At 36.1% G+C, this 23,617-nt stretch overlaps 1 protein-coding gene across 1 annotated transcript in view; it reads left to right on the forward strand.

Annotated features, from left to right (window-relative positions):
* LOC150089868 (F-box/LRR-repeat protein 20) overlaps positions 1-23,617 on the forward strand; it is a 168,365-nt gene that overhangs the window by 84,461 nt on the left and 60,287 nt on the right. Inside the window, exons 11-13 of the mRNA XM_090389682.1 lie at positions 4,413-4,539; positions 9,904-9,978; positions 19,172-19,302. Coding sequence (XP_090245808.1) covers positions 4,413-4,539; positions 9,904-9,978; positions 19,172-19,302 — 333 coding nt within the window. The remainder of the gene's footprint in view (positions 1-4,412; positions 4,540-9,903; positions 9,979-19,171; positions 19,303-23,617) is intronic.

Genomic DNA, 23,617 nt, shown 5'->3' on the forward strand with positions numbered 1-23,617 from the left:
GATGGTAAGATAGGTGGAAATTGCTGTTTGCTACTTTTCCTTGTGTAACACAAATAGCATCAAAACATAACTTGGAAATTAAAAGACGAGAGGAATGGCAGATATACAGGCAATCCCCGTATAACACAGTACTTATATAACACGGTTAGAGAATTGCAGGAAACCTTGCATAAAATTTTTGAGCTTTTGTGCTGGGAAAACTCTGCTATTATGTTGGATGTAATTTTTCAATGTTTCCATTCTTTTTTGTGAATCCCCTTATTATTACCTGAAATTTTGGCTGCAAGCAAATAGTGGGAGATGGACTGTCACTTTGTCTAGGAAAACATTTGAGCCAAAACTGGACAAAAATTTTTATTTTTTTAACCTCTCCATTTTACAAAGGCACATTTTCAGTCTGCCCACTAAACTAGTTTTTACTGTTTCTCAACTGCTAAGTCCATCTAAATTATAGTACAAGTGTAATGGCCATCAATATCGTCACAGTGATGTTTAGATGGCCATGGCCCTGTCATTGATGAGTCACTCATCCAGCTAGATGACTCAATTCCAGAGTGTGCCTGCCCAGTAGCCATCATTACTAGGCAGACACTTTGGCTCTGTTACACATCTTTATTACAGTTAGAATAGAACAAAATAATTTTAGTTCTATATAACTTTATTAAGAGTCACAGAACAATGACAACTAGCAGTTCTGCCCACTACACTGTTTCTCAACTGCTAAATCCAACTCGATTTAAGCAGACTTGATTCTGTTGTGATATGTCTTCAACTAGAAAATTTTAGAGAACCAAGCATTGTTGAGGTAATCTGTATTTAAATATTAGCCCCTTTTGTAAAGACACAGAAATTCACTAAATTGGTGGAAAGAAAACAGTCTTCAGAAAACAGTCTTTGTCTTCAGGCTTTTTGAATTAGTTCAAAGCCGATTTTGCAAGGTTGCAACTTCAATTCCAAGTTAGAATTTTTATGTAAAGCTGTAGAGGCAATCACTTAGATGCATAGCAGGTGATCAACTAATGTCTAATCCTGTTTCTTAATTTGAATTTAAAAAGTGTTTGAACTATTTTTTGAAATTTGTTTAGTACTTTTTGTTTGTATACTTTAGCCTTTCATTGTAATGTGTATTTCTACATTACATTTTTATACCTTCATAATTTAACAAGCAATTTTATTACAATGTTTTGTTTTCATTTCTCTATGCATTATCATTAGTTGAGGCATACAATGCAAGATAGCAAGCTTATGCAGCATCAGCCAAAAAAAAAAAAAAAAAAGCCCCCCATTTCACCCACCCATTCACACCAAATGCCTGTCTAGCTCAGCCTTAAATTTATTTATTTAAACTATCAACTTCCACAACAACAGATGGAAGTCTGTTCCTGCAATCAACTACCTGCTGGCTAAAGGCAAATTGCCACACATCTATTCTACAACTGTCTTTCCTCAATTTGAATTTGTCTCCTGAGGAAATTAATCTGGGCAAGAGGAAGAATCCTATCAACATTGAACTTGCTCAAGCCATTCAAGGCCTTATACAACTCACATAAATCACCTCGCAGGTGCCTAGTCTTCAGACACTGCAATTTGCCGAACTTAAGCCTTTCTTCATAAGAGCAACCCTTTGTTCCATTCACCAATCTCATTGCCCTTCTCTGTATTCATTCCAGAAGATCTAAATCCTTCCTAAATTTTGGCCTCCAGACCTGTACACAATACTCAAGGTGTGGCCTGACCATTGCCTTATATAAGGGTATAACACCCCCTTATCCCTGCAAGAAAAATTCCTGTATATCACTGATGAGACACCATGAGCTGCTCATGTAGACTGTCCGCTCCGCTCTGCTCAGTAAACTTCATATCTGACTGCACAATTACCCCAGGTCTTTTTCATTCTCCACTTCCCTGAATGTGGTACCACACAGTTGGTACATTTCTCTTGGATTACTGCTACCCATATGCAGTACTTTCATTCATTAATTAATTAATTATGATAATAAATTATGATACATGAAGAAATAGAATACAGGACACAGGAATTTTTCCCGTGTTGTGTGAATAATGAAAAAATTAATAAAATAAATGTGCAGTCAAATAAACTCAGTGATCACATTTCTTGATTTTCATCTTAAAAAATATTGAAAGAAAATGTGCAGCCTAATATGAGGAGAGGTAATGGCAAATTATGCACTATTCCCATATGTAATATCATATTAAGTGCATTGTGTATTTGTGAAAGTATTTCAGATATTTTATTTTCCTGTATTATTTTCCACCCCTCCCAAAAAGCAGGCTGGATTTGCCACAAGCTGGTTGTGCCATTGGGAATACCAAAAAGGTTTCCTGAGAGCATATAAAAAACAACATGCCCACCCTGATCAGAAGTCTACAACAACAGGTGGTAGATGACTTTCATCAACCGATGAAATACCACCACTTTGCTTATTGGAGGCTTGAAGTGGTGAAACCCATGTTTAGTCTCTAGAGCAAAGTTTCCGGCATCCCCTCTCCCCATACTTTTCCTTCAACCCATGCACGGTACTAAGTACTATAGGTTTTGATACCTTTCGTGTTTGGGGTTCTCATAAAAAAAAAAAAAAAAAAAAAAAAAGGCAATAGCAGAGAACAAGTATTTAGAGGTTAGTGTGATAGTGATGGATCAATCAACTAAAGTGGATTACGAATTGATCTTTTTGTTGTTATCGTAAACAATAGAATAGTTGGTTGTTAGGTTTCAATCAGATTGCAAAATGTAGCATGAACAAAACACTGAGAAATGCTGAATACAAAATGAATGTATAAAATATGTAATCTGCAAATTGTAGAATGAATAGCCACTTTAATCATTGATTCATTTGATTGTTGTAGAAACAACTAAATACTTTGATTTCAAGTGATAGAGAATGAGCCAGTAGTATTCCAGTTATTTACCTAATACCTAAACCAGCACATATGATAAGCTCCTCCCCCCCCTCCAGTAATTTTCATTTGTTTACCAGATTGAATCATTAATTTACATAAGGTTAATTCTCATTTCCCTTGGCCAAGTTGAGTATTGAATAGCTCTGTCAATCAGCAACTGGAGTCGGTGATTCAGTAAAATTCCTCATTCATTGGCCACTTCTTCTGTGCTGAATGATTACTTATTTCAAAATGTCTCTGACTATTGATGATGTTACTAATAAGTGTCAGCTCTTAAGGGAACCAATGGATATATGATTATCTGTTTGGAAACTAATAACGTAAAACAAAAATGAACTGAAGGTTTTGTCACAAAATTTAAAGCCATGCTGAAAAATTTCTGTGAGATGATCAAAATGTTATGTTTTGCAGTTCTGTCTATTCATGACAGGAGAAATTATATTTATATAAGGGCCTTGTAAAGTAACTCTGTACTTGAGAAACTCTGCAAGGCTTTGTGGGAAAATTTTTCACATGACTTTCCCTTATTGGTGGAAGGAATTTGTTTAGCAAATATGGAATCCACTTGAGCATAGGAGGCACAAGTGTCTCCTAATATCATAGAGGCACTTAAGGATTTGAGGATAGTAATATCTGTGACGGGGGGTGCCATTCGAAAGATGCAAATTAGTGCCATGGATCAAGGTTTTTGTACTCCTTTGAATTGCCCTCTTCAAGCATACAGTAACTTGGGCCTGCTGGGAGTTACCATTGTTGGCACATTATAACATATGTTGCTGATGTGCCAGTACATTCCAAAACAAACAAACAAACAAGCAAGCCTGCTGGGAAATCTTATACTAATACAGCGAAAGCTGGAATTGACTGTAGTAGTATGAGACCACAGGAAAATAATGGGAAATTACTGAAGAGCATCTTCATAAGATGCTACAACTAATCAAATATCCATTTGAAAAAGTCATAGGGAAAGCACTGCCACACAGAACTACACAGGAGAAATTCAGAAAGCATAAAAAGAAAGTACTTCACATGTTTGTATACTAATGCTAGAACTGTGTGCCATTCTGATATATTAGTTGTAAATTTCAGATATGGTAAATACAAATGTGTACACGAAATACAGCAAGATAGAAGGTGTGGAGAGGTTATTCTTTTCATAAGAAAGCATATGAATTCAAAGAGTGTCCATTGGATGGGAGAGACAGAGTAATTGAATCAGTCTGGTGTAATATAAAGAGTAGAATTACAAAGGTAAGAGTTGGAGTGTGCTATAGACATAATGTTGAGTATGATGATCAGCTATAAACTATATGCACATCTGGAGTGAGCCGGCGAATCAGAATATCTTATTATGAGGGAATTTAACTGTCTTGAAACAGTTTCACTTGAATGTACAGATAGATTATGTATGTGCTGAGCTTTTCTAAAAATTTTCAGAATAATATTGATCCTTAATGAATTTAATGATTTTTTTTTTTAAATTCTTATAGTGAAGGATGTACAAATTTAGATCACATCAACATTTCTTGGTGTGACCAAGTTTCTAAGTATGGAGTTGAAGCCTTAGCCAGAGGATGTAGAAAATTGAAAGCTTTTATTAGTAAAGGTTGTCCATTGGTAAGTTACATAACATGGATGTGTATATCACTTAAATGTTTCCATTCCAGAATTGTCTGAGCTGGCTTTAAGTATCTTGGGAGATTATAATTTTCTTTATTTCTTGTGACATTGTATACCTTTACTCCTTTGACAAGCACATTATGAACAAGATCTTAGTAGATTATTTTTATTTTTTTTATTTCACACTTTTAAACATAGAAATGTGTTAATGGCAGTTTCCCTTAGCTGGTCACTAGGTAAAAGACCTGGTGCCGTCTAGAGACATCTGTTCTAAAGTCTCAGCTTTCCTAGAAACACAATCAAAAATACTGTTCTTTAGTAGCCTAGGGACAAATTATTTTATAGATTTCTGTGACAAACTTGATTAATTTTTAAATTATTTATTGTATTTATCTTAAATTTTATTTTTAAAGTATTTATGTTTATTGTTTTGATGGGATAAAGGTTACTTTAAGATTCTCATAATATCAAAACAGATTTACAGTAGGCTCTGATTGGTTGCTTGCACTTCAAAGTGCAAGCCTACACTCAGTGCCTAATTTATTAGACACATCTACTCAATATGTAAACTCCACCCCTTTTGCCTGCAACACAAAAGTACACCACAGTATAGACTCCACTGATTTTTCCTGGTATAGGGGTCCATGAACACTGGGCAGTCTTTTGCAGTTCCTGTAGTCTGTGGCAGTGATTCCAAATGCCAAATATTGCTTTCAATCCACAAACACTCTGGCTCGTGGTCCAGAAGTTGTGGGGATCATTGAAGGAAGACAAAATCCCCACTGTATACTTCAACCAGGCATGATAAAGTCGGGAAGTAACATTCACCTGCGGGTTCAACAGGCCTAGTCTGCAACAATGCTTAAACATAATCAAGCATTCATGTTTGGCCCAGGGAATTAAGGAACATGGCAAAGTAAGGTGTAGACTACCATGCTTCCCTCACTTATGATATTGAACTGATGAGAGTGCAAATTTTGGTATTTCTGCAATTTCATTAAAGAAATACAGTAGAAAGTCAGTTATCCAGAATAATTTGAAAGGCTGATCTATCTTCTTCTTTTTTTTTTTTTTTTTTTTTTTTTTTTTATTAACGGTAGTACAGTAAGTGCCAGTTATAGTGAACACATTTGCAAATTGAATTTTGATTCTAATAAGCGAAAGATTGAGTTTATTACCCGTTTATAACAGATTGTACAAACAAAAAGCCCAGTAAACCGAAAACTGCAAATTGGTTTTGTTTTATGGTTGTGATCTCTAGAATTCTATGTGACCTTCAGGAGAAATGTACTTTAGAAAAATATCACAGCAACTGTTGAGAATTTCAGATTAGTTTCGCTCCAGATTTGGTAAGAATAATATCAGTCCGAAACTGTATGATTTATTATTATTAAATTTTTTTTTTCTTTTCAGTTTTTTACAGTAAAATGTGAATGAAATGAAAATGCATAGTTTTAACATTGTAACAAAAAACTGAAATTACTAATAAAATAGAAAAGGTGAACATTAGGAAATCTCTCCAAAGAGTTTAATGTGGGGACTTTGACAATTTACGACATCAAGAAAAATTCCAATGGTATAACAGAATTTTCTCAATTATGGATAGTGAAGGAGGAAAAAAAATCTAGCAGGAAAAAGACAATGTCGAAACCTGAAAATGCCACTTTAGAGAGTGCTCTTTATTTGTGGTTTCTTCAGAGCTATGTTTAGGTGAATCAGTGTCTGGCTCAGTGTTGTGCAAGCATTGGATTTTAATTGAAAATTAAGAGGTAATGAAGATTTTAAGGCAAGCACAGGTTGAAAAACTGTATACCCAGTTTTTCAACCTGAGACACAGTATACATGAACTAGATATTCAAGCCAAGAAACTTTCTGCAGACAAATCGGCAGCGGTGTCCTTGTAAGTTTGCGTCAGTTATAGCAAATTAAGAGAAAGAAAACGTTTATAATGTTGATGCAACCAGCTTATTATGGAAAGCATTACCAAGAAAAACAACCTTAGCCACTAAAAAAGAAATGCCTGCACCAGCTTTTAAGATAAGAAAAGAGTGAGTTACAATTGCTATGGTGCAAATGCTACTGGAATGCACAGATTGTTCGTGCTCGTTATCGGTAAGTCGAAAAAACCGAGAGCATTTAAAAATCTTTCTAATTTTCCTGTTTTGTATAAAAATCATAAAAATGCCTGGATGGATGTTTCTGTTTTCCGAGATTGGTTTATAAATTTTTTAAAATTTAATTAATCTTAATTATTTAATTAAATCGTAAGGTAAGATTACATTTATTTAATCTAGCCTTGCATTCGATTATCCGGATAACTGACACTCTACTGTACTAACAACTGTACTTTCTATGGTTGCCATACTTGCCCATTATTCAAAAGTCATTGGGCCCCATTGTTTGCTCATTATTGCCTATGTCTTCTTCATGAGTGCTGACTATGCTCTTAATTACATAGATTCTGACAAGTAGTGCATTACTTGTCAGAATCACATTGCATATCAGCTTATTTCCAGGTGACCTTTTCATGTACTTAATAAAGTGAGTCAGGGCCGTGGCAAGCCATTTAAGTACCTGAGGCAAGAATGAAAAATTGCGTCCTCCCCTAAAATATTTTAAAAAAAAAATTTAATATAAAATTGAGGTTATAAAAATGACAACTAGTGAAGCAACAACCATTGTGGCATCCCAGATAGCACTGGGGTGCAGAGCTCGGTATCTGTACAGTGGAGCGACAAAAATTTTTTGCCGTCAAAAAACCTAATGGATTGTATCACCTGCAAACTTCAAACTTTGTATCATCTGCAAACTTCAACATTAAGCCTGATATACCTTCATCAATATCATTGATAAATATTTATGATGCATTACTAAAAGGTATTGACATATCTTTAAGTAATGCATCATAAAACAGACATCCTTTATTAGATTCCACTTTGCTTCTCAGAGCCCTCTTTTTGTGAAGCCACTGCAATGGCCACAAGTTGTGGTACTACACTGACAGTGGTAGAGAATGAAAGGGACCTGGGGGTGGTTGTGCAGGCAGATATGAAGTTTTCTGAGCAGCGCAGACGGGCTGCAAGAGTAGCTCATGGTGTATTGTCGATGATATATAGGAATTTTTCTAGCAGGGATAAGGAGGTGATTATTCCATTGTATAAGGCAATGGTCAGATCACACCTAGAGTACTGTATACAGGTCTGGAGGCCTCATTTCAAGAAGGATGTAGAGATGCTGGAACGAGTACAGAGAAGGGCAACAAGATTAGTGAATGGAACAAAGGGGTGCTCTTACGAAGAAAGGCTTAAGTTTTGCAAATTACAGTGTCTGGAGACTAGGCACCGGCGAGGTGATCTGATAGAGGTGTATAAAGCCTTGAATGGTTTGAGCATGTTCAATGCTGATGGGATTCTTCCTCTTGCTCAGAATAATCACCTGAGAGGGCATAAATTCAAATTGAGAAAAGACTGATGTAGGATAGACGTGAGGAAATTTGCCTTTAGCCAGCGGGTGGTTGGTTGGTGGAATAGACTTCCATCCCTTGTCGTGGAAGTTGATAGCCTAAATAAGTTTAAGGCTCAGCTGGACAGGTATTTCGAACGAACAGAGGGGTGAAGAGGAAGTGGTTATTTTTTATTTATTTTTTTATTTTTTATTTTTGGCTGATGCTGCATAAGCTTGCTTTCTTGCATCAAATGCCTCTACTAATGCTAAAGTTCAAAGATCCCATGTGCTCTCTCCAAGTTCTCCAACTGGACTGTTGTAATTTCTGCTTCACATAGGGTTGTAGCCTCATTCCTATGTATCAACAATACCATGGGTTACTCTTAAAACTTTATTCCAGTTTCATGCTTTGTGTTAGTTTGGCTTCCTAATTTTTTTATGTTTCCATCCCGCTGAAAACAAAGAATTATTACCAGAAATGTACAAAGACTTTTGATATTCTTAGGCATCAAGAATTGTGATTTTTGTTTATTTTGAAAGTGCTATTATGCACAATCTTCCAATAAGCTGATGACCATTTTAAATGACTGAATGATCATAGCACCATTAGCATCCTTGCTATGTTAGGTTGTTTATAGCATCATAGACAATATCTGCAATTTTTTTTTTGTCAGAATGTTAATTAACATCACTATTCCTCAGACCTGCAGATTGTTATGTTTCTATTTTCTCATTTTATTTTTCTACCTTCTCCTTGCTTTTTTAAGATCCTTTAAGGATCCACAGATCTGCCTTTTTTTTTTTTTTCTTTTAGATATGTGCCATATAAGCCACTTTATTCATTTTATTTATAGTTCTCCTCCCTACTTCATTCATTGTAATAACCTTTCTTCATGTGTATTACTTGAGAATAACAACCTTTCAAAATTAACTTCTAACATGAAGGCCACTTATACCAATAATTATCAACTTGCTTGGTAAAAGAAAACTTCTCGTAGTTCAATCTGAACCTCTCCCCATGTAATTTGAATTTATTCCCTAGTTCTGGAATCATTTATTGTAGTGAAAATTTTGCTTTCACCTCTTGAGCCTTATAAACCCCAATCAGCTCTCCTGTAAGATGTAGTTTCCAAGCTCTGCAGCCCACTTATTTAAAATCTTTCCTTGTATGGGTATCTTTTTCCAGTCTTTGGACCATTTCGTGAAGCTCAAAAGGGTCCAAAGACCAGCAGTTGTTTTATTTTTTAGGTGTGGTCTTACGGTTGTCTTATGCAATGATGTTTATGACCTTCCTTTATCTATGAGCAAATGGTTGATAAATTGTCAATAAGATACTATGGGTCCTCTTTGCCTCATGTCTACACTGCTCAGAGAACTTATGTCCAACCAAATCTCTTTCTTCTGTTTTTAGTTCAACTTCACCAAGTGTATGAGTTATTTTGGTGTGCTATTCCCTAAGCGTGAGACTGCATTTTGCTTCATGTAAAGATACTGGCATTTTTTTTTACCATCTCTAAAGTCTGAAGTCATTTAAGAAAATCAGAAATGAGAGGGATCCCAGTGTGAATAAGATCAAAGGCACTGAGATGCTATGCATTGAACCCATTTAAAATTGTTGTATTTTATTTGTATTCTGATGAGTTTAAGTACAGGTTAGCTGCTTAAAACTCAATTTTTTAGAAAGAACATTGTTTTCTAGTATTCTCCTTTTATTCAATTTAAAGATAAGCTTAGGGAGAAATACCATATTGCATTTAGCATTCTTACTAATGCTTTGAAAGACTAGTGAATCATTAGTAACTAATGGCATTGTCACAAAATTAGTTTTTTTTTTTTTTTTTCTAAAAAAAATTAATCTTGTACAGATAATTATAATCTAGATAAAAGTTTTTTCACAATAATTTTAATTTATTCAAGGTGAATGATGAAGCTATATATGAATTAACAAGATTCTGTGGTGGAATTCAAGTGATAAACTTGCATGGCTGTCTGGTAAGTTCATATTTATATATATTTTTTGGTAATATGGAAAAGCTAATTTTTAGTTTTATATTGTAGACATTAAACTTTACAATGGATTTGTGTGAAATTTATGCAGAAACTTTTTTTTTTTTTCGTTTTTGGCCAAAGCATAATTGTGTAAACATTATTAAGACCTTGATAACAGGGTATATGTTATCTTTTGTGTTTTTCTGAGTCAAAGGATCAGTAGCTGATATATTATGAGTGTATTCTGTAATTATAATTTGACTATGTCATAGTCAATGAGAGAGAGAGCAAATGCCATAATTGAAATTATTAAGACCGTATAAGTGAAAGATAATAATTTAATAATGGTTCCCCCACCCAAAAACTGGAACTCTTAATTTCAGCGCCAGGTTAATGTTGCCATTAGCATTAGTCAGTTTTATTGATTTACAAATTCAAACTTTTTTTAACAGTATAAGTACTTGTCATATCCATATATGCACATTCTGTCTGTAGAAATGTTTGTTCAGTGGCTGATTTGCATGTTGTGGGGGCCAAAAACCCCAAAATAATTAATGGATCTACCCTACACTGTCCACTCGAGACTAGCCCATAGTCATTTTGTGAACAGTTAAAGAGTTCTTGCAGAAATTACTTATCTTTAAAAGAAACTGTTTATAGACTATAGACTTGAATTGTTTATATCACTATCATTGTTTATTCCATTTAATTGTACTAAATCATCTTTGTTATTATTGTCAAGCTGAAAATAATGCATCTTGATTTGTATATATTTCTTTCGTTGAGTACATTATCATCTTATGTTGTAGTACTTGTGTAACTATTACAGATTAACGATGTACGCGTTACCATTCATTCATAATGTTACAAGCAATATGAGAGTACATGAGAAAGAGATTATACTGATAAAATAAACACTTATACATGTGTTATGAATTAAGATAGTTATAGAAATGTTACATTTGAAAAGTTTACTACTTCAATATTTAAACTTAATGCAGTTTTGTTTGTGTTTCAAGGTTCACCTGAATCTTATTGTCGGACCTGTAGAGGAAGAACTATAACAAAAATTCAAACTAAATTAATAACAAAATGAGAGAGAGAGAGAGAGAGGTGCGTGCTAAAAAGATGATAAATACTAAGGAGCCGAAGATTAATTTTTGTGGTGGTAATGGAATGGATAACTTAACTAAATTTTTCTGAAATAACATAATGACGAATATACTTTAGCTTAATATAAGTAGTAGTAGTACTACTATGTGATGCAAGAAAGCAAGTGTATGAGCTCATGCAGCATCAGCCAAAAAAAAAAAAAAAAAAATCGCACCATTCCCTCCAAATGCCTGTCCAGTTCCTCCTTAAATTTATTTAACCTATCAACTTCCACAACAACAGATGGAAGTTTGTTCCTGCAATTAACCACCTGCTGGCTAAAGGCATATTTCTGCACATCTGTTCTACATGTCTTTTCTTAATTTGAATTTATGCCCCCTTAGGTTTGTAATCTGAACAAGTGGAAGGATCCCATCAGAATTCAGCGTGCTCAACCCATTCAAGGCCATATACACCTCAATCAGATCACCGTGCAGGTATCTAGTCTCCAGCCACTGCAATTTGCAGAACTTCAGCCTCTCTTGGTAAGAGGATCCCTTCATTCCCCTCACCAATCTTGTTGACCTTCTCTGTACACACTCAAACAAATCTACATCCCTCCTAAAATGAGGCCTCCAGACCTGTACGCAGTACTCAAGGCATGGCCTGAATTGCCTTATACAGAGGGACAATCATCTCCTTTTCCCTGCTAGCAAAATTCCTATATATCATTGACAAAACCCCATGACCTGCCCTGGCAGCCTGTCTGCATTGCTCAGAAAACTTCATATCTAACTGCACAATTACTCCCAGGTCTTTTTCATTTTCTACGACTTTAAGTCAGCCCTTCCCTACCTCTTCCATCATGCAGTATGATTGATGACTTTTGAGATTATGATGAACATCGTGGCTAGATCCAATATTCCTTACATTTTCAGGGTACAGCTCTAAAACGGTGTTCACAGGCCGGCCGCTAGTTAGTACACTGGACCGAACCTATTGGTAACTCTCTGAGAGGCTTCCGGATCAGCTAGTGTATAATCTTGCTACCTCTACTCTGCCGGATAGTGACTGGAGGGAGTCCGGGTAGTGTGTATGCGGGGAGCATTGTCGAGGCCACGTTATGTCAAGGATCTGAGTATATTCTTACCATGTGTATGCCATATCCAAAAATTTCATTACTTCATACAGCATGTCCCACCCACTTTTTCTTACTATTGAATACACCATGAATTGTCAAACTAATAGAGCAAGCTTATCTGCGAAAGGATCTAAACCTCCCAAGCACTTCCTAATTCATTTCACAAATATAAGTGGTCTCAATTCTAATCTCAACGATTTCCACTTGCAGTCTGCCAAACCCCATGTACTTTTTCTGACAGAATCTCAGTTATCGGTTGATTCAACTACTGTTCATCTCAGATGCCCAAATTATTCGCTGTATGATTCCTTTCGCCTCAAAGGTGGTACTTGTGCATATGTCCGTTCTGATATTCCTTGTCAGAGACTTGGCAATTTGGAATCTCCTCTCTTTGATTTTCTCTGGCTTAAAATCTCTCTACCTCATTGTGTCAAATTCATCTGTTGTCTCTACCATTCTCCCAACTCCACTAATCACTTGGAGCTCTTTGACTTCCTCTCTTTGCAACTTTACTTTCTCCAGTCCAACTTTCCTAACAGTGAGGTAATTTTCCTTGGTGATTTTAATGTTCACAACTCCAGCTGGCTTCCGTTTTCTAGTCACACCGACCCAGCAGGTCGAGATGCTGAGGCTTTTGCAATTACTAATGACCTAGCACAGATTGTTCATTTACCTACAAGAATACCGGACAATCCTAATCATACAGCCAATATGCTTGATCTTTTTCTCACAAACAACCCTTCCAAGTACACAGTCGAAGTGAGAGGTCCTTTAGGCACTTCAGATCACAACTTGGTGATTGTCTCTTCTCCAATGGAACCTTTATCTCATGGCTATTCCCAACCTCGTGTTGTTTGGAATTACAAGAATGCAAAATGGGATGACCTGCGAGACTTCTTTTCTTCTTTTATTTGATCAGATTACTGTTTCAAAACTTCTGATGTCAACGTTTGCTCTGATCTTGTCAGTGGAATTATTCTTGCAGGAATGGAATCCTTTATCCTACACTCCGCTTTAAAATCTCGTCCTTTATCTAAACCTTGGTTTTTCAATAAATGTGCTAAGGCTGTTCAAGAGAAGAATGTTGCATATCGTAATTGGCTTGTTTCTAATTCTTCAGTTTCATTTTCTGCCTACACCAAAGCTCGCAACAATTGTAAAGCAGTTATTAATCAGTCCAAACTAGAGTTTGAACAGGCTAAGAGTAGAAAACTTGCTTCTTACCCTAATGGTAGCCGAGCATTCTGGTCTCTTGCCAAAGCTATTGGCCGCAACTTTTGCCAATCTCTGCTCCCACCTCTGTCCAAACCAGATGGTTCTGTTGTCACTTCAGCCAAGGATAAAGCTGACCTGCTACCATCCCAATTTTCTTCGAGCTCATGTATTAATGATCTTGGTAAAACACCTCCCACCATTCCCAACACGCTCCATTCATTGCCTCCTGTGGTCTTCCGTCAAAAGGATATCAGAAGGATTTTGATGAATCTTGATGCTAAGAAAGCTCCAGGTCCTGATGGTATTTCTCCACTTGTTCTCAAAACCTGTGCTTCTGAACTTACTCCTATTCTTTGCTGCCTTTTTTCACTTTCTTATTCCAAAGGTGTTTTTCCTTCTGCTTGGAAATTTTCTCATATCCAGCCAGTTACTAAAAAGAGTGACAAATCCCTCCCATCCAATTATCGTTCCATTGCAATTACTTCTACTCTTTCTAAAGTAATGGAGAGATCAATTAACCACCAATTCTTAAACTACCTAGAAACCTTCCGTCTGATCAATGATCACCAGTATGGATTCCATCAGTGTTGATCCACTGGTGATATTCCGATTTATGTTACCCATTTATGGACTAATTCAGTGGAAAGGTTCGGTGAAATACAAGTAGTTGCTCTTGACATCTTAAAGGCTTTTGATCATGTTTGGCATAAAGGTCTTCTAAACCAGCTTCCATCTTATGGTTTGCCAACTGTTTTTAGTAATTGGTTATCCAGTTTTCTCTCTGATCGCTCACTGAGGGTGATGGTAGATGGCTCTCTGTCTTCTAACTTCTCCACTAATGCCGGTGTCCCCCAAGGTTCAGTTCTTTCGCCCACTCTTTTCCTCTTGTATATTAATGACCTTCTTCCATTGACTGGAAATCCTATCCATAGTTTTGCCGATGATAGCACATTGCATTCAACTTTCCATTTTGAGAAACGTTGTCCTGCTCAATCAGCTTCAACTTCTCGAAAATCTGCTACCAATTCCTTAAATGCCGATCTTCAGGTAATTCTCCAGTGGGGCAAAGACAACTTAGTTGATTTCAACCCTTCTAAAACTCAGTCTTGTCTTATATCTCGCAAAAAGGATTCTTCTGCTCCTATGCTTATCTTTAGTGACACTCCGATTTCTAGGCAAAATGATATATCTCTTTTGGGGATTACCCTGACTTCTAATCTCTCTTGGCACAAGCACATTACAAGTATTGCTTCCTCTGCATCTAAAAAACTTGGTTTTCTCTTTCGCTCTCGTCGTTACTTTTCTTCCAAACAGCTGCTCACTCTGTATAAATTGCAAATCCGCCCTGCCATGGAATATTGTTCCCACATCTGGGGTGGTGCCCCCAAAACCTCTCTCAGGCTTCTTGATTCCATTCAGAAGAGGGCAGTAAGGTTAATTAATGATTCATCTCTAACAGAGTCTCTCCACTCGCTTTCTCATAGACGTACTGTTTCTGCTGCATGCCTCTTCTACAGATATTTCCATGGGCACTGTTCTTCTGAATTGGCTTCTATAATTCCCGCTCTCTCTTTCAAAACAGTCCGAACACGTGCCGCCACCAGCCAACATCCATTTACTGTCCAACTTCAAACCTACAGAACCAACTTTTCATCTTCCTCATTTATTCATTCAACTGCCGTTTTCTGGAACAACCTTCCTTCATACGTATTTCCTGAAAATTACAATCTACAGAAGTTCAAGTCCAATGTCAACAAATATCTTCTTTCGTCTTCTCAACCTCCAACCCAAGCACGGTACTAAGTACTATAGGTTCTAATACCTCTCATGTTTGGGGTTCACAGAAAAAAAAAAAAAAAAAAAAAGTGTAGTACCACACAGTTGGTACGTTTCTCTGGGGTTACTTCTACGTATATGCAATACTTTGCATTTGTCAATGTTAAACTTCAGTTGCCACCCGTTACTAACAACCCTGCCAACATTTGTATCATCTGCAAACTTCGACACTAAGCATGATATACCTTCATCAATATCATTGATAAATATACAAAACAATAGAGGACCCAACACTGAACCCTGTGGGACTCCACTAATAACATTAGTCCACGAAGACCAGCACCCATTGATTACCACCCTCTGTCTTCTCCGACTCAACCATCCTTTTATCCATTGTAGCAACTTACCCTTAATACCATTTTGCTCCAATTTGTACAATAGTCTTCCATGCGCAACAGTGTCAAAAGCTTTCCTGAAATCCAAATATATGATACCAAAATTATTTTTTGCATCGAGTTCCTTTGTAACCACATCATAATATCCTATCAAATTTGTCAGACAAAACTTTCCCTTAACAAACACATGCTGTGTCTGAATTATTGCTGCAGTCTTGTCTAGATGATCCTGCAATGTATCTTTAACCAGTGACTCCATTATTTTACCCGGAACAGAAGTTAAACTAACTAGTCTGTAATTACTCGTGTCATCCTTCGATCCCCCTTTGTGAATTGGGGATACATTTGCACATCTCCAGTCCGTGGGGACCTCCCCTGAGTCCAAGGATGTTCTCATAATTATGGCTAAGGGTTTGCTTAGTTGCTTTGCCGCCTCCTTTAATATAACTGGATAGATCCCATCCACCCCAGGTGCCTCTCTTATGTTTAACTTCAACAATTTCTCCGCCACTTTGCTCTCAGTTATTACAAAATCATTAAGCACCCTGCTACAATTTGATAACCTTCTGCCATTTTCAAACCTTAATAACTTCACATATGTGAATGCAGATGCAAAATGCTCATTCAGTTTGTTTGCTATCTTGCAAAATTAATAACACGTAATAGATAAGAATAATGTATGTTGGGAAAAAATTCAAGAAACAAAGTATAAAAGAATAAAAAATAACTGTTAAAAATATTGTAATATGAAAAACCAGTGGATAAGAGTGTTGAGAATTGCACTTTAATAGATAAGAAATACCAGGCTCTGAATCACTAGAAATGAAGACAAAGGTCAAATTATTATTTTGAGTACAAATTCAATGAATAAAATAAAACAGCTTACTTGTATAATATGAGGCAGGAAAACAGAATGGCACCGAAAATTGTGAATAAGGTAGAGAGTAGCAGAAGATGATTAAATATTATGGGGTGAAACACATGGCTGAAACAACCAATAGGAGAAGACATGTCACATTACTCTGTTTTCAGGGGTAATATATTAGGTGCGAATCTCGCCAGTGACAAAGTGAAAACCCAGTGCAAGATAGAAAGATGAAACTGATTAGTATAGGACTGAATAATCCTGAAAAAGGGAAGAGAGAGAAAATAGACGAGTGGGTGAATAAGTTTAAGAATGGTATTGAGAACTATTTTTTGCAAGGAGTTGCACATTTTGAAAAATGTGTGGTTTGTGATTCTTGGATGTTATAAGCACAATGGAGATGCCTTCTTAAAACAGGACTGAGTTGAATCCTAGGTGTACTCTTACACCCCCCAGAAAACAAATGTGCAATTTCAGAGTGGTGCCATATAGGCACATTTCAACCAAAGAAAGGCAGTACAAAGTATCAGCTGGGGAAGGATTACTCACTGTATTCTGGGATTGGATGGATCTGAAACATTATCTAGAGAGAGAGAAGAGAAAGAGTAATGAGCAACAAATACACAGCTCTTATTGCTATAATGTGCCACCTTATAATGAATTTCTTGTAGCAAAGAAGAAAAATGCATGCCATGCATATAAATTATCTGGTAATACAGAAGGCTACAGTAGATATAAACTAGTTTGCAAACAAGTCACAAAGGAGGTTAGGCAAGCTAAGGCAGATTACTAGAAGTCTGGCAAAAAATTGCAAAGAGAAGCAGATAAGACTTGTTTTATTATGTAAACACTAGGAGGAAGGAAATGAATCATATTGGTCCACTAGATAAGAATAGTTTAACTGTTGATGAAACTACTCAGGTTGCTGACAAATTGAATAGGTATTTTGCATCTAGATTCACACATGAAGAATTTATGGGTATGGATGCCAGAAGTTTATAAATTCTAACAGGCAGCTAAATAACTGTGATAACCGAGAGGAAAGTGAAAGAGAAATTGTTGAAGTTAAAAGAAAATAAGGCACCTAGGACAGATGGGATCTATCCAGTTATATTCAGGGAGGCAGCAGATGAGGTAAGCAAACCTTTAACCAAAATTATGAAAGTATCCATGGACTTAGGGGAGGACCCTATGGACTGGAGATGTGTAAATGTATCCCCAATTCATAAATGGGGATCTTAAGTTGACGATAATTATAGACAGATTAGCTAGACTTTCTGTTCCAGGGAAAATAAGGGAGTCACTGGTTAAAGAAGTAATGCGGGACCATCTAAACAAAATGCAGTTATACTGCAGTTTCAGCATGGATTTGTAAAGGGCAATCTTGTCTGACCAATCTGTTGAATACTGCAACAGTATAACTGGGTGCAAAAAATAATTTTGACATCATATACTTAGATTTCAGAAAAGCTTTTGACACTATTGCATATTAAAAGACTGCTAAACAAATTAAAGCAGTGTTGTATTAAAGGCAAGTTACTGCTATAGATAAAGGGATGGGGGAATGGGGAGAAGACAGAGTTCAATGGGCACTGCTGTCTTTTCTTGGATAAATGTTATTAGTGAATTCCTCCAGGGTTTGGTGCTGGGTGAATTGTTGTTTTCTGTGTTTATTAATGATGAAAGCATATCAGGCTTAATGCCTAAATTTGCAGATTGGTTAATGACAGTAATCGGGGTATGCTACTGCAATAAGATAAAAAAAATTTGGCCAAATGGGATGAAAAGTTGCAGTTCAAGTTTGACATTGACAAATGCAAGGTCTGGCACATGAATATGAGTAATCCCAGAATAATGTACCAATTGTGTAGTGCCACAATCAGGGTAACCGAGAATGAAAAACAATTGGAGTAATTGTGCATTCAGATATAAAATTCTCTGAGCAGTGCAGGCATGCTGCCAGGCAGCTAATGGGTTTTTGTCCAATGATATATGAACAAAAACCAATGAATAAATTTTTATAGCAGGAATAAGGTGTTGATCTTCCTGTCATATAAGATGATGGTTAGGCCACACCTTGTGTACTGCATACAAGTCTGAAAGCTTCATTTTAAGAAGGATGCAGATCTGTTGGAATGGATGCAGAGAATAGTAAAGAGGTTAGTGAGGGAAACAAATAGGTGCTTTTACCAGAAACACTGCAGTTCTGCAAATTGCTATTTCTGGAGACTAGGCACATTATGGAGATCTGATTGAGGTTCTTAAGGCTTTGAATAGATTGAGTAAGCTCAATGCTGATGGAATCCTTTGTCTTGCTTAGACTACACGTGCAAGGAAGCATAAATTCAAATCGACAAATTGATGAAGGATGGTTGCAGTTTAGATGTGTGGAAGTTTGCTTTCAGCTAGTGGATAGTTGATGGCTGGAACAAACTTCCATCTTCCATTGGTAATTTCACTTTTTCAAATATACCTTACTAAAAAAAAGTTGTATTTTGCTTTTTAGGCAACGGCTAATTTCTTAATTCGCTTAAGTAAGCATGCTATCAATATAGTTAAACTCTTGATTTCAAAAATTTCATTATGCAAATACTCTTACATCTGATTTTTATAGCTGTTCCTGAAGTAGCTGTAAAGTTTTTTTTTTTTTTTTTTTTTTTTTTTTTTTTTTTTTTTAATTGAAAAGAGCTAAACTTGATATTATTTTTACAGAATATAACAGATGAAAGTCTTCAGTACGTTAGTCAGCACTGTCCCAAGCTTCATTATTTATGTGTATCTAATTGTTCTCATCTCACAGATGCATCTTTGATTGCCCTTGGGCAAGGATGTCATAACCTAAGGTAAGTAGAATCTTGAAATTATTTGAAACAAATTTTTCAAGTTTGTTGCAGAATATTGCTTGTACAAACAGCTATAAATTTTACTTTTCATTACATTTGAATGAGCTTACCTTCATGATGGATTTATTTCAATCATGTATGTAAATTATGTTATGTATGTTTACATAACATAATTTAATAGCGTAGCTTAATTTAATAAATTAAATTAAGCTACGCTATTATATTGTGTCATGTTTACATAACTTAAAATTAAGTTATGCAAAAATATATAAATAATTGCTTTTTAAGAAAGAACTGAATTCACTTTATTTAAATCTCATTGTGAAGAGTGGCGTTAAGTGTTGGTCATAATAAAGTCATTAAATGACTTTAATCTGATAACTCTCATCTTCCTTTAATTTCATAAAAATAAAATTTCTTTTGGCTAATGTTGATTACTTTTTTTTCCAGAGATTTAGGACATCATTGTCAGATTCCATGGGTTAAAAAAAAAAATAAATAAAAATTAATTATAATAATAGCCATTTTCTTTGTAATTGTTCTTCGTTAGTTGCTGTGCATGTAAATGCACACTGTTATGGTGCTGGACCAATACCATATTAGTGCATACCTGTAACTCTTATCACAGATGTTTCTATTTTTATATATATATGTAATACATTGCTGTGCAAAATTTAAGGACCAGTCAAGTTTTCACTTGTAGCTTCTCATAGGAGTGGCCTGAATATGGGAAAAGTATACCAGAGGAACCTCATGAAGTACAGAAATGATGAAGGAACCAACACCGACACAACAACGGAAACAAAATGGTACAGAGGGACTTTATTCAAAAATGGCAACATAGTACTGGCTGCCATGATACAGATGCAACACTGCCAAAGATGGAACAAAGGGAAGAGGTGGTCCTCAATAGGAGATATGGCCACCCCTAATGACGATGCAGGCTTTGCACCACCTGTCCATACTTAGAATAATGTTGATAAAGTTCTTGTAATAACATCGTCCATTCCTCTGTCAGCGCCATCTTCAGCTGGTGAACATTTTCTGGTGGGTGTGGACATGCTGCTAGGCGTCTCCTCAGAGCATCCCATATGTGTTCAATGGGATTTAGATCGGCGGAATGAGCAGGCCAATCCATACGAACAATGTCCTTACTTTCCAAAAGCATATCAACAGCTGCAGTGCGATGGTGTGTGGTGTTACCATCTGTAAACACGAACTCGGGGCCAGTGGCACCTCGGAACAGCCGCACATGGGGAAGGATTACTTCAGTACAGTAGTGTGCACTAGTTACAGTACTGCCTTCCAATATCTGAAGTTGTGTACATCCATCCAAGATAATGCCTCCCCAGACGAGAACACCGCGACCGCCATATCGATCCCTTTCAGTGATGTTTGTGGGGTGATACCGTGTGCCAGCCTCTCGCCAGATTAGCTGATGTCCAGAATCGCTGCTGAGACTGAATCTACTCTCATCAGTAAAGAGTACCTTAAGTAAAGATTTTGTGGTTGTAACTTTTAAAAATAGTGTTGGTCCTTAAGTTTTGCACAACAGTGTAGCAATAAGTAAAGAGTGGAGAGCAATTGGAGTAAAAAAGTAAGATAATAATTGGTATTATGGATAAGGGACACTGCATAAGCAAATGTACCCTACAACCATAATGTATAAATAGTGGTATGTAGAAAGTGTAAAGTAGAAGTTTGTTACTATTGAACTACGGTATACACAAGAAGTGAACTAGAAGAAATGAATAAGAAATGTAGTGATATACGATAGGATAAAAGAGATTTTATTTAAGATAGGATAAGGCAACTAAAATAATATGGAGGTAAAATAAGACCACATTGCAGTGTTACTCACAATTTCAATGTCTTTGTCAGAGGTCATCCACCGAATTTATGAGAAAGACGGCAATGCTCTTGCTTCTATAATCATCATCACACATATTCATGCATCCTTTAATCATTTCCATCATCATCATTCTTCAACAATTTCAAAATTATCACTTTTTCCTCCCCCTCGATCTCTAACACCAGGCACCGCTAGTGCATCACACGCCAATATACACGTGGATGGCGTATCAGCCATTTTTAGTACTACAAGGTAATGTAGTACTAAAATTCCCAAAAAATTCCCATTTTTTTCATTATTAAAATTTTTTTATCATTACTGCAATTTTTCTGGCTCTTTCTAGCTTCTGTAAAGTCATCCATGATCTGTATGTTCTACTTATAATTATTAGCATAACTTATTAGACCCTATTCTTGCTACAAAATTTATAATTGTTCATAACATGTATTCAATAGCAAACAGAAGCAAGAGCATTGCCGTTTTTCTCAATTTTGGTGAATGATCTCTGACGAAGACATTGAAATTGTGTGTTACACCGCAATGTGGTCTTATTTTACCTCTGTATTGATTTAGTCGTCCTATCCTATTTTATTTAGTCACTTTTATCATATTGTATATCACTATATTTCTTATTCATTTCTTCATTCAAATTAAGAAAGGACAGATGTAGAATAGATGTGCAGAAATTTGCCTTTAGCCAGCAGGTGGTTAATTGTTGGAACAAACTTCCATCTGTCGTTGTGGAAGTTGATAGGTTGAATAAATTTAAGGAGGAACTGGACAGGCATTTGGAGGGAATGGTGTGAGTTTTTTTTTTTTTTTTTTTTTTTGGCTGATGCTGCATAAACTCATACACTTGCTTTCTTGGATCACATGCCACTACTACTACACACACATTGCTACTGTAAGAGTGTATATGTACAATATAAGTGTTCAAAGCGAGTCTTGAGATTCACTTTTAACACATTGTACATGTACACTCTTACAGTAGTAATATATTATGGACTGATGTAATGCTTAATCAATAATTTGATGGCATTAATCTGATCTGGTACACTTTTCTTCTTTTTCTTTTCCTGCCTTTCCATTATTGATTTGTAATATGTCTCTTATTATTATTATTCATAGCATCGATAAACTTTTATTGCTGCTCTGCATAACAGTATGTTAGCTCTGTCTCACACATGCCACTATTTAAAACTGAATTGTGCACACAATGCAAGTAACTGCTAGGGTGCACTATACAAATGTAGATGGTGGAAAAGAGAAAATTCTCAAAACAGGAATAATGAATTAATTTTTTATTTTAAAGAAAGTTTCATTAAGTAGAAAAACAAATAAAACACACCTTGATAAATTAACACTAATATTACTAACAGCACTGCATATTTTGTTAATTTTGTCAGTTTTATAATATTAAACTAAAACATGATTTTAATCACTTTTCTTCATAATATTTACAATAACATTAGTATGGGAAAACATGTCAACAGAGTTTTTCTTTAGTTCTCTTGCAATCTGTTCACATTGGATGAAATCGCATTCTTTGAATGTATAACGTAACAGTTCCATTATACTATTATTTACTTAATCCCTGGCATACATAGGCTTTCAGGAACGGGTCTGGAGAAGTTTGGTGAAACTAATAAAGTTAGACCTTCATCAACCCCTCCCCCCCCACTTCATACATACATAGCATATTTACAGAGATTTATGACGTGGCCTTCCTCTTTCTATACAGCCAATTTTGACAAGGTAGAGTACATGTTTACATGCAACATAGTTTTATGCCAAAAACATTCATTCTATAAAAAAAAAAATTGTTGTTGATGCTTTGGATACAGTATACACTGCCCTACGATTAATATCCGGACACCGCTCCATGGATGGGAAAACAGCTCCTAGGCATGCAACACATCACAGAACCTGCTATAAATATGCACACTAGGCTTCGAACAGACAATTGCAAAAGTGGGCATGCAACACATCACAGAACCTGCTATAAATATGCACACTAGGCTTCGAACAGACAATTGCAAAAGTGGGCATGCAAAATAACACATTCAACAGAATTACCTCAACAGTTCAACAGAATTGATCACCTTAACAAATGCTAGATGCCAATTAACATGGTGTAAGGAGCACGAATCCTGGACTGTAAAGCAGTGGAAAACAGTCCTATGAACAGACGAGTCAAGGTCCGCACTCTACCAGTCTGATGACCATTCCTGGGTGTAGCGAATGCCAGGTGAACAGTTCCTTCCTTCCTGATTGTATCGTCCCAACAATGAAGTTTGGTGGAGGCAGTGTCATGGTATGGGGCTCCTTTCATGGTTTGGCTTGGGCCAGTTAGTCATTATTGACAAAACCATGAATGCTTTGCAATACCAGGACAACCTGGACAATTATCTGTATCAGCAAGACAAATTGCCATGCCATACTGCATTGGTAACAGAGTGGTTT

Source organism: Mastigoproctus giganteus, chromosome 2 (genome assembly GCF_048544385.1).
Source record: "Mastigoproctus giganteus isolate SK-2022 chromosome 2, ASM4854438v1, whole genome shotgun sequence".
Classification (NCBI taxonomy): domain Eukaryota; kingdom Metazoa; phylum Arthropoda; class Arachnida; order Uropygi; family Thelyphonidae; genus Mastigoproctus; species Mastigoproctus giganteus.